General features: G+C 43.9%; 1 protein-coding gene across 1 annotated transcript; it reads right to left on the bottom strand.

Moving 5' to 3' along the window:
* Nucleotides 1-6,921: 6,921 nt before the first annotated feature.
* On the bottom strand, nt 6,922-15,354 carry gata5 (GATA binding protein 5). Its single transcript, XM_029719601.1, has 7 exons — nt 15,048-15,354; nt 13,759-14,412; nt 11,232-11,401; nt 9,006-9,134; nt 8,505-8,589; nt 8,265-8,395; nt 6,922-7,874 (listed from the first exon to the last, which is right to left on the bottom strand). Exons 2-7 carry the CDS (start codon nt 14,273-14,275, stop codon nt 7,761-7,763), a joined length of 1,146 nt encoding a protein of 381 aa, XP_029575461.1. The 5' UTR covers nt 14,276-14,412; nt 15,048-15,354; the 3' UTR covers nt 6,922-7,760.
* Nucleotides 15,355-15,677: the final 323 nt, after the last annotated feature.

Below are 15,677 nucleotides of genomic sequence, written 5' to 3'. Positions count from 1 at the left end.
ATTCCTACCGCAAGCTCTGAACCTTTCTCACCTGGATCATCGCAGCTAGCTAGCTCCTATCCGAGTGGCTACTCCTGGCTAACATCTCTGTCCCGAAGCAAGCACCAGTTAGCCTGGAGCTAGCCTCGTGCTAGGCCCATCTCCTGGCTAGCTGAAGAGGTCCATCAGCCAATTTCTTGGGCTACAATACCTATTTTTCTAATTGGCATGGACCCTTTTTACTGCCAACACGGAGTCCCACCGATCCATCACAACTGGTCTGCCGACATAACCGTCCAAGGGGGCTTCAACAGTCTCTTCCCTAAGGCCCTTCTGCTAGCCTGCTGTCCCCGGCCCGCTAGCTGTCTGAATCACTGTGTCTCCAGCTCGCCTAGCTACTCATTGGACCCTATGATCACTCGGCTATGCATGCCCCTCCTAATGTCAATATACCTTGTCCATTGCTGTTTTGGTAAGTGATTATTGTCTTCTTTCACTGCAGAGCCTCCAGCCCTGCTCAATATGCCTTAGCTAGCCCTTTTTTCCACCTTCCACACATACGGTGACCTCACCTGGTCTAAATGGTGTCTCTAGAGACAAAACCTCTCTCTGCGACACTCAATGCCTAGGTTTACCTCTACTGTATTCAAATCCTACCATACCCTTGTCTGTACATTATGCTTTGAATCTATTCTTCCGTGCCCAGAAACCTGCTCCTTTTACTCTCTGTTCCGAATGCACTAGACGGCCAGTTCTTATAGCCTTTAGCCGTACCCTTATCCTACTCCTCCTCTGTTCCTCTGGTGATGTAGAGGTTAATCCAGAACCTGCAGCACCTAGCTCCACTCCCATTCCCCAGGTGCTCTCATTTGTTGACTTTCGTAACCGTAAAAGCCTTAGTTTCATGCATGTTAACATTAGAAGCCTCTTCTCTAAGTTTGTTTTATTCACTGCTTTAGCACACTCTGCCAACCTGGATGTCCTAGCCGTGTCTGAATCCTGGCTAAAGAAGGGCACCAAAAATCCTTACATTTCCATCCCTAACTATAAAATTTTCCGACAAGATAGAACTGCCAAAGGGGGCAGAGTTGTAATCTACTGCAGAGATAGCCTGCAGAGTTCTGTCATACTATCCAGGTCTGTGCCCAACCAATTCGAGCTTCTACTTTTAAAAATCCACCTTTCCAGAAACAAGTCTCTCACCGTTGCCGCTTGTTATAGACCACCTTCAGCCCCCAGCTGTGCCCTGGACACCATATGTGAATTGATTGCCCCCCATCTATCTTCAGAGCTCATACTGTTAGGTGACCTAAACTGGAACATGCTTAACACCCCGGCCATCCTACAATCTAAGCTAGATGCCCTCAATCTCACACAAATTATCAATGAACCTACCAGGTACAACCCCAAATCCGTAAACACTGGCACCCTCATAGATATCATCCTGACCAACCTGCCCTCTAAATACACCTCCGCTGTCTTCAACCAGGATCTAAGCGATCACTGCCTCATTGCCTGCGTCTGAAATGGGTCTGCGGTCAAACGACCAACCCTCATCACTGTCAAACGCTCCCTAAAAGACTTCAGCGAGCAGGCATTTCTAATCGACCTGGCCCAGTTATCCTGGAAGGATATTGGCCTCATTCCGTCAGTAGAGGATGCCTGGTTATTCTTAAATAAGCATGCCCCATTCAGAAAATGTAGAACCAGGAACAGATATAGCCCTTGATTCACTCCAGACCTGACTGCCCTTGACCAGCACAAAAACATCCTGTGGCGTACTGCATTAGCATCAAATAGCCCCCACAATATGCAACTTTTCAGGGAAGTTAGGAACCAATATACACAGGCAGTTAGGAAAGCAAAGGCTAGCTTTTTCAAACAGAAATTTGCATCCTGTAGCACAAACTCCAAAAAGTTCTGGGACACTGTAAAGTCCACGGAGAATAAGAGCACCTCCTTCTAGCTGCCCACTGCACTGAGGCTAGGAAACACTGTCACCACCGATAAATCCACAATATTTGAGAATTTCAATAAGCATTTTTCTACGGTTGGTCGGGCTTTCCACCTGGCTACCCCTGTCTACCCATGCTTTCCACCTGGTCTACAGCTCTGCACCCTCCACAGCAACTTGCCCAAGCCTCCCCCATTTCTCCTTCACCCAAATCCAGACAGCTGATGTTCTGAAAGAGCTGCAAAATCTGGAACCCTACAAATCAGCTGGGCTAGACAATCTGGACCCTCTCTTTCTAAAATTATCCACCACAATTGTTGCAACCCCTATTACTAACCTGTTCAACCTCTCTTTCGTATCGTCTGAGATCCCCCAAAGATTGGAAAGCTGCCGCGGTCAGCTTTGGGTCTAGAGTGAAGACACTCTAGACCCAAACTGTTACAGACCTATATCTATCATACCCTGCCTTTCTAAGGTCTTCAAAAGCCAAGTTAACAAACAGATCACCGACCATTTCGAATCCCACGTACCTTCTCCGCTACCTTCTCAACAGCCTTGGTTTCTCAGATGACTGCCTCGCCTGGTTCACCAACTACTTCTCAGACAGAGTTCAGTGTGTCAAATCGGAGGGCCTGTTGTCCAGACTTCTGGCAGTCTCTATGGGGGTGCCACAGGGTTCAATTCTCGGGCCGAATCTTTTCTCTGTATGCATCAATGATGTCGCAAATGTTGCTGGTGATTCTCTGATCCACCTCTACGCAGACGACACCATTCTGTATACTTCTGGCCCTTCTTTGGACACTGTGTTAACTAACCTCCAGACGAGCTTCAATGCCATACAACTCTCCTTCTGTGGCCTCCAACTGCTCTTAAATGCAAGTAAAACTTAATGCATGTTCTTTAATCGATCGCTGCCCACACCTGCCCACCTGTCTAGCATCACTACTCTGGACGGTTCTGACTTAGAATATGTGGACAACTACAAATACCTAGGTATCTGGTTAGACTGTAAACTCTCCTTCCAGACTCACACTAAGCATCTCCAATCCAAAATTAAAATGTTAATCATTTTATAACATTTTTGACATGCGTTTTTCTGGATTTTTTTGTTGTTATTCTGTCTTTCACCGTTCTAATAAACCTACCATTAAAATTTTAGACTGATAATTTCTTTGTCAGTGGGCAAACGTACAAAATCAGCAGGGGATCAAATACCTTTTTCCCTCACTGTATATATACTTTTCTATTGTGTTATTGACTGTACGTTTGTTTATTCAATATGTAACTCTGTGCTGTTGTTTGTGTCACACTGCTTTGCTTTATCTTGGTCAGGTCGCAGTTGTAAATGAGAACTTGTTCTCAACTGGCCTACCTGGTTAAATAAAGGTGAAATAAAAAAAATAAAATACAAAATGAACTACTACCTACTAATTTCTATCAACTACTACCAACTCACTTCTAGCATCTTCTACCAACTCACTTCTATCAATTACTATCAACTCACTTCTATCAACTACTACCAACTCACTTCAACAACTACTACCGACTCACTTCTATCAACTTCTACCAACTCACTTCTATCAACTTCTACCAACTCACATCTATCAACTTCTACCAAATCACATTTGGGGCTCCCGAGTGGCGCAGCGGTCTAAGGCCCTGCATCTCAGTGCTAGAGGCGTCACTACAACCCTGGCTCAATTTCAGGCTGTATCACAACCGGCCATGATTGGGAGTCCCATAGGGCGGTGCACAATTGGCTCAGTGTTGTCTGGGTTAGGCTTGGCTGGGGTAGGCTGTCTTGTAAATAAGAATTTGTTCTTAACTGACTTGCCTAGTTAAATAAAGATGAAATAAATATAGACTTCTACCAACTCAATTCTATTAACTCACTTCCATCTTGGACAGAACTCATATCTTTACGCATTATGATCAGTGTGGGCTGATGATGTCTTTCCACTGAAGCATTTGTCAAGCTACAATTAGGTTGCAGTAACAGTTTTTTTCTTGGAACTGTGGCCTTTGCAGAACACTACCCTAAATGTCTCCAACTGTCAGTGTTAGGACTATTCTGAAACAGTACTTGGCCATTAGGTAACTCATTGTGTCATTCACTGGCCTTTGCTAACTAAAGTAGGACTGTGAGTGACATAAACCCTTTTGGTGTTTAGAGGGTACATAAGTTCAGGGTTTATCTCTTCTGCCCTGACTGAGGAAACTGTGAAGCGATTCCTGGAATCCTGCACTAGGACGGACGGAGACAGGACACTGCAGTGATTATAACATGCAAAAGGCATTCACACGCCGTAGTGGAAAAACATCATCCATTGGCCGGCCCTGAGAAATCAAAACCCATGCAAACACACACATGCTCACGCACTTACGCAGGCACGGGGGCACACACACACGCACACACACTCTCTCACACACACACACACGCACACACACGCACACACACGCACACACACGCACACACACGCACACACACACACACACACACACACACGCACACGCACGCACATACACACACACACACGCACACACACGCACACACACACACACACACACACACACACACACACACGCACGCACACACATGCACACACACACCAAAGCACACACGTCTGCGTTCCTCAATTTAAGCACCCTGTCACGCAGAGCGATGAGTGAGGCTTTTGGGGATTCGCTGTGGCGACAACGCGCGGAAGTTTTGATTTAAGAGCTGAATTTAACCTAAATAAATGCCTGCGCTACCTTCCCTACTCCCGCCACCCCGCTACACTCACAACCACGTACACACCAATCCTCAGGACATCTGTTGAGTTTAAAGACAATATCCTGTTTTCCGCCATGGACGGAGGAATAATTGAATGGAGTGGCCGGGGTGCGCGACCCTGGGAAAAAACTTGTGTTACTGCTGCCTGGCCAAGAGGAAAAGCCATCGCTCACTATGGACCTCGGCCTCAGTCACTCACACTATTGCTGCTCTATGTGTCTTTCCCCTGTTGGTCTGTCTGTCGGACCCCCAATTGAGCTGTTCTAATTCCATCACAGAAGACAGAGCGCTACAGACCTGCAGGGGGATAACAGCTCTCCTGGGACTGGAATCACACACACAACCCAGAAGGATGGATCGGAGACATTGTAGTAAGAGCAACTACAGAAACTTAAGAGTACTATCTAACAAAAAGGACAATCCTGGCCTTGACACTTCAGTGACGCTGGTATTGGTGTTTTAGGTCCAGCCACAAGGTTTTAGTCAACGACCTTGGCTGTCTCAGAAAATAGATTAGTAGTAAACAGCATGACGGTGGCAGCTCCAACGTCGAGCAGAATACTGAGTCAAAGGCTAATCACAGAACTACAGGACAGGGAGAGTGAGAGTTGGTGCAGGACAAAATACATGGCCTTGCATAGCCTCCTGCTATGGCTAGTTCTTCCACCCTGGCCCTACAAAGTGTTTCAAACTCCCAATTCTAATAAGTGTTTTCTCTGCATAATACCTAGAGGAGCAAGTGGCTGTGAGAGATAACCACTGGGCTCTCCAGAAGTCCCACTCAAATATTTTACACTGCCAACGACCACACTAACTCACCGGCTATTGAATGTAAATGCGGCTCAGGCTCCTAGGGTCCTGATTGACCCCGCTCCCCTGTGTGGACATGTCTATTTAGCACTATGTAGCACTTAGAACTGACCCTTTCAAGGGGGTGGGGTAATGCAAACACAACAGGGTTAGTGTTTGACGCTGGGGGGGGGGGGTGAGTTGGAGGCTGTTGTTTACCTGCATACAATTGTCACTTATAATTCACAATATCGATGTGATCAGAAAGAAAATCCGCTTCAAGACAAAGACGGTGAGGTGGAAGGACGATGGTATTTCATTATGCGGCGAGTCCGTCCTTCTTCGTCCTAAGGTTCATAATGCTCTAAAATGCCCATCCATAGCCCGTCATGCTCGCCGCAAGAGTGAGCTACTGAGTGTAAAAGTCTACCTAACCCATTCATCATACAACACATCACTCTCTCCTGCAGCAACTACCACCACAGAAGATAAGAGTACAGAAACAAATTGGCAAATAGTCATAAAAGGAGGGTAGTGGCGGCACCTCTGCCTCTGTGTCGCCACGAGGTAGTAAAGCTGATGGTTCGTCGCTGTCGCGCCACTATTTCCAAGTGGCGGGGCCAACGCGTGCCAGCCAGGCATAGGCCCCAGGGGCCATAAAGCACAGTTGGAACCCAACCTTTGGTCGACAACACTGGCTTGAGCAAGAGGAGCACACGCCCTCCTAACACAGACACAGACAGACAGAAACACACACACACACACACAAACACACATGTTCAACGACAACCATATAACCGGACAGGACAGATACTCCCTAGTTTCCAAATACACCTAGACTACTGAGAAGGATACAATAACAAAGAACTCTAATCCACAGAAAGAATCCACACCAGAACATTCGTTTGAAACCAAATATCAATTGAAATATTGAATAAACAGACAAAGAAATGTTTTACAGCCTACTATAATGTAGCTTGCATCTGTAGTTTGGCATCAAACAATTGTTTTGACTATAAATATCACACAGGATGTCAGCGGTTATGGAAATAACCCTGCAGTCCACATGAGAGACAAGTAAAAATGGATGTTTAAGTAATCTACTGTATATAACTTAGGATGGCAGGTCATGCACAAAATAATTATCGAAAGGTTAACAATAAAATAAAAGTGGATTATTTAAAAATTGTTTAAAAGTTACTTAATAAAATCAAGGAACAATGAATTTATCGGTTTATTAAACTAAACAGATGTCAAAGAGCATTGCAAAACCAACGAGACTATCAGACTTGGTTATACAACTAAAGTAGACTCAAGTCTCTGAAGAATTTTAGGTTATAAAGTAACAATATAATTCCCTTATATTTCAACAAAAACACAGCAAATAAAATTAGATTAACGTATTCAAAATAATTCAAATTAAAGTATTTTTCTTTGCCTTTATTTTGTTTTAAATGAAGTCATTGCACTTTAATTAAATGATCAGACAATACATTGTCAAAAGCTGAACTAATACAACAAGGGGTCATGGAAAAAATGGAAACGAATTCAAGTATGCAATTATGACATCTAAAATAAAAAAAGTATTTATGCACTTTCAACATATCTGATAACATATACAGTATATACAGTATCTGTGTAAATGTAAATACATGCATCGTTTGTCAAATGAACAACTACGCAATTCATTACATAGAAAGCACATGTAAATGTATACTTTCCATTGTCGATTTCATACCTTGAACACACAAGGCATTCTTAGAAGGGAATGGACTTCTGGGATATGACATGTTGGCTTTGGAGTTTCATGACTGTTCTTATCTTCACATAAATAATGTATATAGAAGTTAATCATCTACACGCATAGTAACGAAACATGTTCAGAGGTAATAAAACACTTGCGTGTTTTGTCCTTCTGGATTTGTGAATAACACTCCGTGATAACTTGTAGAACTGTTTCTGGTTATTGACTGAAATACCACGTAAAACTGTGACGGTGATATTAGACACATATCAACAATGACAACAACAACAAAGACAACCACGACAAAAACTACAACTAGAAATAATATTGATAGTAGCCAGTAAAAAGTTATTTCGATACATTCCACTTGATTGCCGTCCGCTTCCTTCTGTTTTTTCATCCCTCCGGCCATGGGAAAGAGAGTAAGTCTATAATAGGTAGTTCTTGTCACAAGTCTATATTGTCCACAGTGAACTGAGCTGGGTCCAGAATCGGGGCACGGTGAGCTGCGGTCAAGCTCATGCCTGAGACAGAGCACACCAGGAGTTCTGTGGGGCGATGGACGCGGGCGTAAAGGGGTAGCTCTCGTATTTGATGTCGACATGTCCTGAACTGTCCAGATGTGATGAAGCCTTCAAAGAATAGAATGGGACATTTAAATGACGGACCACAATGATAAGGTCTTTAGTAGGAACTAATGGGCTGAATTTGCTAGACTATAAAGTAGCTGTAGTGGTAAACTTTCTCTCGCAATAGTAAATAGCATGAAGGTGGCAGCTCCAACATCAAGCAGAATACTGAGTCAAAGGCTAATCACAGAACTACAGGACAGGGAGAGGGAGAGTTGGTGCAGGACATAATACATGGCCTTGCATAGCCTCCTACTATGGCTAGTTCTTCCAGCCTGGCCCTACAAAGTGTTTCAAACTCCCAATTCTAACAAGTGTTTTCTCTGCATAATACCTAGAGGGAAAAAGTCACATCATCCTCTGTATGGGGAACCCAGGAGTGAGAAGCCTTACCTGGGACACAGAGGCTACGGTCTGTCCGGCGTAGGGTGAGGGGGCCATGTTGGGTTCACTCTTTATCGTAGATGCATGTTCCGAGACAGACAAGGACGACGGTGAGTTGGTGCCTGAGGCTGACAGCCCTCCTGAAGAAGACAGGCAGATATATGGGTGATTGACAGGTACAGGACATCATCAACCTAAATACACTTCACACATTCTCTCTCTATCTTTCTTTCTATTCCCCATTCTTACCTGTTGAGGGTTTGGACTTGGGCATCTTAGGTTTCCGTTTCCTGGTCTGAATACTTTCCTTCTTCATGGCCAGTGGTCTGGGGACCTAAGAGGAGGAGAGGCCAATAATTTAGATCCTAGTTGTAACAAAGGCCAGCTTGCCTTGAAAACACACACAATGACCCCTTCCTCCCACCTCTCTCTTTTGATAACTACATCCATGATGACCTTGGAAAGCTTTTACACAACATGAATAATACGCAGCCCACACTGCCCTGCCAGGCTAATAGGGGCTAATTCTTACAGCAGGATTTTACATAGGATCCCACCAGGGCAAACGTTGTGTACATTAGATGATATGAGTAGTGTAGGGTCCATGGGAAAGGTGTGTGTGTGTGTGTGTGTGTGTGTGTGTGTGTGTGTGTGTGTGTGTGTGTGTGTGTGTGTGTGTGTGTGTGTGTGTGTGTGTGTGTGTGTGTGTGTGTGTGTGTGTGTGTGTGTGTGTGTGTGTGCGTGACCTACCCCATGTAGTTTCATGTACAGGCCACAGGCATTGCAGACAGGCTCTCCCTCTGCGTTGCGACGCCACAGCGTAGTCGTGCTGGTGAGGCAGTTAGTGCAGCACAGGCCGGCCCGGCGAGATGTGGTCTGCTATAGATGGAGAAGTAAAGACGAGGCGTCAACAGCCAATCAATAACCGATCAATAACCGATAACCGACTAGAACCAATCAGACAACTCAAAGCATTATTCTGACATTCTTCTGAGAGAGAACTGGACCAAGGACAAGACCAGTTAAAGATGGATTGTATGACAGGTGTAGAGAATGAGCACCTTAAAGGGATAATTCAGCCCCCCCACAAAACAATATACATATATTGCGTTATTGACTCTGTTATACTTTGTGTAAAATTTGAATTTGGGTGAAGTATCCCTTTACTATAAGTGAATTCATTTTGTGTATTGTGCACAAGATTCCGCCATAGTATCCATGGAGAAACCAAACAGTCAATGTACTGATAAGGACTTCACATGAGAAATGTTTCACATAGTGCTGGGCGAACCACTAAGCACTCCTGGCTGAACCTGCCTCTCTATCAGCTTGTTATTGGACACAAGTGAGATTTTTCAGCAGAAACACGGTTGTTAAGTCACGCTGTTCTCTTGCCTCGTACAGATCTGGCTAAAAACAGACAACCCAAGGGCAAGGTCACTGAAGGACAAATAAAAAACAGAACAAGCACAGGCAGAGCAGAGCTGGGGTAATTCACAGCAGCTGCTCTGAGAGGCTGGTTCCTGCCTGGGAAAAAAGACAGCAGTGAAGGCCTCTTTCTCTCACTCTACTACACTGACCTTCTTCAGACAATCACTGACCCACTATGTTCCATTCTTTTTCCACCTCCTTCTGACCACCAATTCCTGTGTTAACTGCTTTGACCGAGAAAAACCTACTATCTGCATATTACTCTTTCCTCTCAAAACCCACCAAATCAATCAATACATTTAGTCATTAACATTCTTAAAACTCAATTTTAAAAGCTCATCGACTCATTTAAAAGCTCAAAAGGTATGTGGACACCACTTCAAATTAGTGAATTTGGCTATTTCAGCCACACCCGTCGCTGACAGGTGTATAAAATCGAACACACAGCCATGCAATCTCCATAGACAAACATTGGCAGTACAATGGCCTTATTGAAGAGCTCAGTGACTTTCAACGTGGCACCATCAGAAGATGTCACCTTTCCAACAAGAAAGATCATCAAATGTATGTCCTGCTAGAGCTGCCCCGGTCACCTGTAAGTACTGTTATTCTGAAGGGGAAACGTCTAGGAGCAATAACGGCCCAGCCGCGAAGTGGTAGGCTACACAAGCTCACAGCTAAAGCGCTTAGCGTGTAAATATGGTCTGTCCTCGGCTGCAACCGACCTGCCTCTGGAAGCAACGTCAGCATAAGAACTGTTCATCGGGAACTTCATGAAATGGGTTTCCATGACTGAGCAGCTGCACACAAGCCTAAGATCTCCATGCGCAATACCAAGCGTCGGCTGGAGTGGTGTAAAGCTTGCCACCATTGGACTCTGGAGTCCTGGAGTGATGAACCACGCTTCATCATCTGGCAGTCCGACGGACGAATCTGTGTTTGGCGGATGCCAAGAGAATGCTACCTCTCCGACTGCATAGAGCCAACTGTAAAATTTGGTGGAGGAACTAAGGGCTAGGCCCCTTAGTTCCAATGAAGGGAAATCTTAACTTTACATCATACATTGTCATTCTAGACGATTCTGTACTTCCAACTTTGTGGCAACAGTTTGTAGATTGCCTTTTCCTGTTTCAGCATTACAATGCCCCCGTGCACAAAGCGAGGTCCATACAGAAATGGTTTGTCGAGATTGGTGTGGAAGAACTTGACTGGCCTGCACAGAACCCTGACCTCAAACCCAAGGAACACATTGGGATGAATTGGAACGCCGACTGTGAGCCAGGCCTTATCGCCCAACATCAGTGCCCGACCTCACTAATGCTCTTGTGGCTGAATGGAAGCGAGGCCTCGCAGCAATGTTCCAACATCTAGTAGAAAGCCTTCCCAGAAGAGTGGAGGCTGTTATAGCAGCAAAGGGGGGACCAACTCCATATTAATGCCCATGATTTTGGAATGAGATGTTCGAAGAACAGGTGTCCACATACTTTTGTATATGTAGGCAGAATAATGGGCCTACTCAGTAAGTTACACTTTTATGGTGCTTACCAGTCGTTTCTGTGGTTTGATGAGCGGCCTGTTGATTCCGTTCATCTTGTGGTACAGGCCACAGGCATTGCACAGGTAGTGCCCGGTACCATCTCGTCGCCACAAAGGAGTGGAGATGGAGCCACAGTTTACACACTCACGACCCTCTCCCGGGAACTCCTCCAACATGTCTGTAATTTGATGAAGACAACATTTTGAGTTTTAATATTTTTTGTATGTGGTGTTGCGTTGGTTTTAATGCATGATCACACTTGAGCAAAACATGAACATGGCTGGAACTGGCTATGGAAATACCCTTGATCATCTTCAGTTAAATTGCATAATTCGTTAAATGTTGATAATTTTGTAAAATGAGAGGAATAAAATGTATTTCGATTGCAAGTGCTATGTGTGTGCCTATTTGGATATTGGGTAAAATAAAATGTTTTTTGGTCAATTGTTGTATGTTTTCGATAAATTGAAAGGATAGGCCATAATAAACAAAATAATGGAAGACAAAAAATCCAGACATGAAAGCCATAAGTTTCGACATCTTTGATATGTAAACCCATATCGTGAACAGAACTCGTCAGAGCGTGATAAATGTCCCGGCTTAGCTCGCTCGAGTAGAATTTAAAGCCCTCTCGGTGATTAAAATATATCTAGTCCGAATGTATCAATATGGATACAGGGTCATTGGCGTATCTATTAGGGCGGCTGGCGAGGCACAGGGCTCAGACGGGTGGAATGTCAATGGGGCTCTTATCAGTGTTAAGGATCCAGGGGTCCCCATATCAATCAAGCTACTGACAGGCGACGGCCTCCTACAATTAATTGCTCGAATTCCTTGTCCACATATTGAAAGAGGGTCAATAGATAAAAGCAATAACAATAATGTTGAAAACAATAATAGCAATAGAAAAAACCTTAGGGCCTAAAAATATATATATTTTTTTTAATCATGTTTTAATGTCTTATTTTCCTCATGCGTAATGTGTGCGCAATGTGAGTGTGCCATGAGATATGTAAGTGCTATATCTAATATATTGACCACCACTTAAACCAAACTTGGTTTCGATGACTAAGCCCACTTTTTACACACATACACACACCCGCACACACGCACACAACATACACTCACAAAACAACACACACACATACACACGGACACACACAACACATACGTACTCACATAACAACACACACGCGCACACACACCATATGTGTTAAATGACGAATGTGTATAGGTCTTTAAGTCAGCAAATCAGCAAATTCAAAATAAATAGAAAATACATAAATTAATTTCACCATGATGAAAATGCGTTCCTGTTTATGATGTGAAACGAAGTAATCAACAAACACATACTGTGTCTTGTTTTTTGGGCTCCCGAGTGGGGCAGCGGTCTAAGGCCTTGCATCTCAGTGCTATAGGCGTCACTACAGACACCCTGGTTCGAATCCAGGCGGTATCACAACCGGCCGTGATTGGGAGGGTGGCGCACAATTGCCCCAGCGTCGTCCGGTTTGGGCTGGAGTAGGCCGTCATTGTAAATAAGAATCTGATCTTAACTGACTTGCCTAGTTAAATAAAGGTTACATTAAAAATATTTTAAAATTACTGGATATGGGCTATATGCCTATAAGAAACTCACGTCCTCATATCCACGCAACAGGGGAAGATCCTGCTTCAAAACATGTTAAACGTAATCGACATTTTGATGTTCCACCTTCAAAGGACGTGTTGGCTGCTTGCCAAACGTGTATTGCAGACGCATTTCCAAATATCACTTTTCCGTCTGATCTGATCAAGGTGACAATTGGACAGTTTTCACTAGTGAATGTCTGTACTGATAATCAAAACACTGCAAAATAAAACTGACAGGTAGTGGGGATTAAATTAGCACCTTAATGAATTGGTTTTAGCAACCTTCTCTTTTAAAGAATGTGTATTGTGAACGCTGACAAAAATGTTACTTTTTGGGGGGCTAATTGAATCCCAGTGACTGAGTACAATCGATGGTAGGGTTTACCACATAGAATGGGATTTCTCAATCGCATCGATAAATAACTGAAGAAACAAACAGGGGGAAAATTGTGAGAGCAGAGCACGGGCCCCTTTAACCCTTGACAGCCACAGAAACGAATAGCCTTATTAGCAAAAGTAGATCTAACCAATAAAGAACTATTATCGGGGAAAAAAATGGATAAAATTCATGGTGAATTATCCACAACATTTAATCTTAAAAACATGAATCATATTTATTGAAATATAGGTCTATATGTTTTGTGTGCCCCCTGTAGTGCTTCTATAGGCCTGTAAAGGACGACTAGGCCTGCTATATAAATTCAATCGTTTTTTTGTTGTTGATTATGTGCTAATAATCTTTTCATTTGTGGCCTTCACCAATTCTCCACATACATAAGTGAAACAATTATTAATTACGAGTAGCCTACATTAATTTGATACGACAATTTTCCTTCGGTTTGTGTGGAAATGTTAGACAAACAAACACACGGTTCGCCTTATTTATCTAAGACTGTTACGTACCCAAACTGGACCTTCTCCCAGACAGGCAACCTTGCCGTCCCTGAAGACTGATCATGCCGCTCTCAAAGTGGCCTGGTGTCCAAGAGGTTGCCATCTCAGGGCTCATGTACGCGTAGGGACTCGAGTATGATCCTCCAACAGACCGCACCAAAGCGCTGCCATACTGGTCGGCACGACCACCGTTACTGAGCACAAGCGGGTTTTGGTAGGTTGTGTCCCTGCCTGTATTGCTGCTTACTGGCGGGCTGTGAGAGTAGGAGAACCCGGGGTGCGGATGGGGGCTGCCCGGGTTGAAGGACGAACTGTCTGTGCCAGTCTGAGGCCAGCCATGATGTCCGCCGAGGCCATGGGACTGATGGGTGGACTCGCATGTCTGCAAGTACGGCAGGGTTTGCAGCATAGCAGGCACCCTCGTAGTAGGCACGTACACGGGGGAACTCGCTGAAGGGTGCATATAGTTCCCTGCATCGTGTGCATATGGGGACTGGTTGGATGACAAAGCAAGGCTTTGGTACATTCTGACACCGTGTACTCGTCCTATTTGGAAGAATATGGGTACTGACTCCTGTGACAAAGCGGGTCACGCAAAGACACTTCGGCGAGTCGTCGGCGGTTTTTCGTTATCCAGTCGCCGGATAATTAACAAATCCACTCCTGAATGAAGGGGAAAGAACCACAATCAACAAATGTGTCCTGTAATTGAGGGATTGTGTCCACTAATTAAAGAAGAAACATCACCCAGGAGTTTACAATTCGCACCTGTGGCCTGAACCCAGCCTGAGGCGTATTTTGACCCATCTTTTATCTTCATCTTTTGTTTAGTACATTTTTTCTCCTTTCTCTTTAAAATAACCTTTCCTATCATTTAGGTCAATCTATGGAGAATATCACTAATTAGGCCTGAAGTAAATTTATGTAAATCGCACAATCAAATAACTGCTGTAGCAATACAAGGACAAATAGAAAACGACTTGGTCAACGACAAGAGTAATATATTATCTGTATCATTGTGATTGACATTTAATGGATTAAAATGACACTAATGGTCTCCCATATCTTTGCATGCAGATAGAACTAATCAGCTACCCGAGATATCCCGAGGAACACTCGACTTGCACCATGTCATTAAATCATAGGAACCCGATCAACCCACAATAGATAGAGGGGCCATATGTGTGATGCATAGGCTATATGTTTATCAATCCTAACGCAAATCACATAAAACCTTGATTGCTGTGTGCACAAGAGGAATACAATTTCATACACGAGCTCTCGTAGTATTATCTCACCAGATAAGGACGGTCGGGTGATAAAGTCTGTTTTTCAGAGGAGCAGCTTGAGCAGCGCTGTGGGCAAACTTCACTCAGATAGACCCAACGAAAGTGACCGAGGCTCCCACAAAGATGTCCAAAATGTCTATGCGAATAAAAGTTTTCGAGAAAAACCAATTCCTTACTTCCCGGAAGGTCCAAGTCTCTCTCTCCTATTCTTTGTATCTGAAGATAGTTACTGTCGCTGATAATTGCTGATATAACAGAGCTCCGATTCGTTCTCTACTGGAAAACTCTACTGCGAGTTATTTGTACGGACTAAGACCACGTGATGCACTCCAAGGTAGGTCTCAGGAGTTGGAGGAGGAGAGGGGCAGGGAGGACGAGCACCAAGCCAACATGAAGAAGAGACCCATCCACCTTTGCTGAATTTGCTGTGTCTTGGTTGTTTTTAGAATCAATACAAGATAACATATAAAGATCGAGGAAATTGTCACAGTTCCATCAGATTTGTGAATTTTGTTTAGATGGTCTCCATATACTTTCAAATTAATTAACCCGATTTTAACCGAATCCTTTAATTTTTTATATTTTGTATTTAACCTTTATTTAACTAGGCAAGTCAGTTAAGAACAACTTCTTATTTTA

Source organism: Salmo trutta, chromosome 28 (genome assembly GCF_901001165.1).
Source record: "Salmo trutta chromosome 28, fSalTru1.1, whole genome shotgun sequence".
NCBI lineage: Eukaryota > Metazoa > Chordata > Actinopteri > Salmoniformes > Salmonidae > Salmo > Salmo trutta.
The sequence above is the reverse complement of the archived record's forward strand: the minus strand, read 5'-3'. Positions and strand labels throughout refer to the sequence as shown.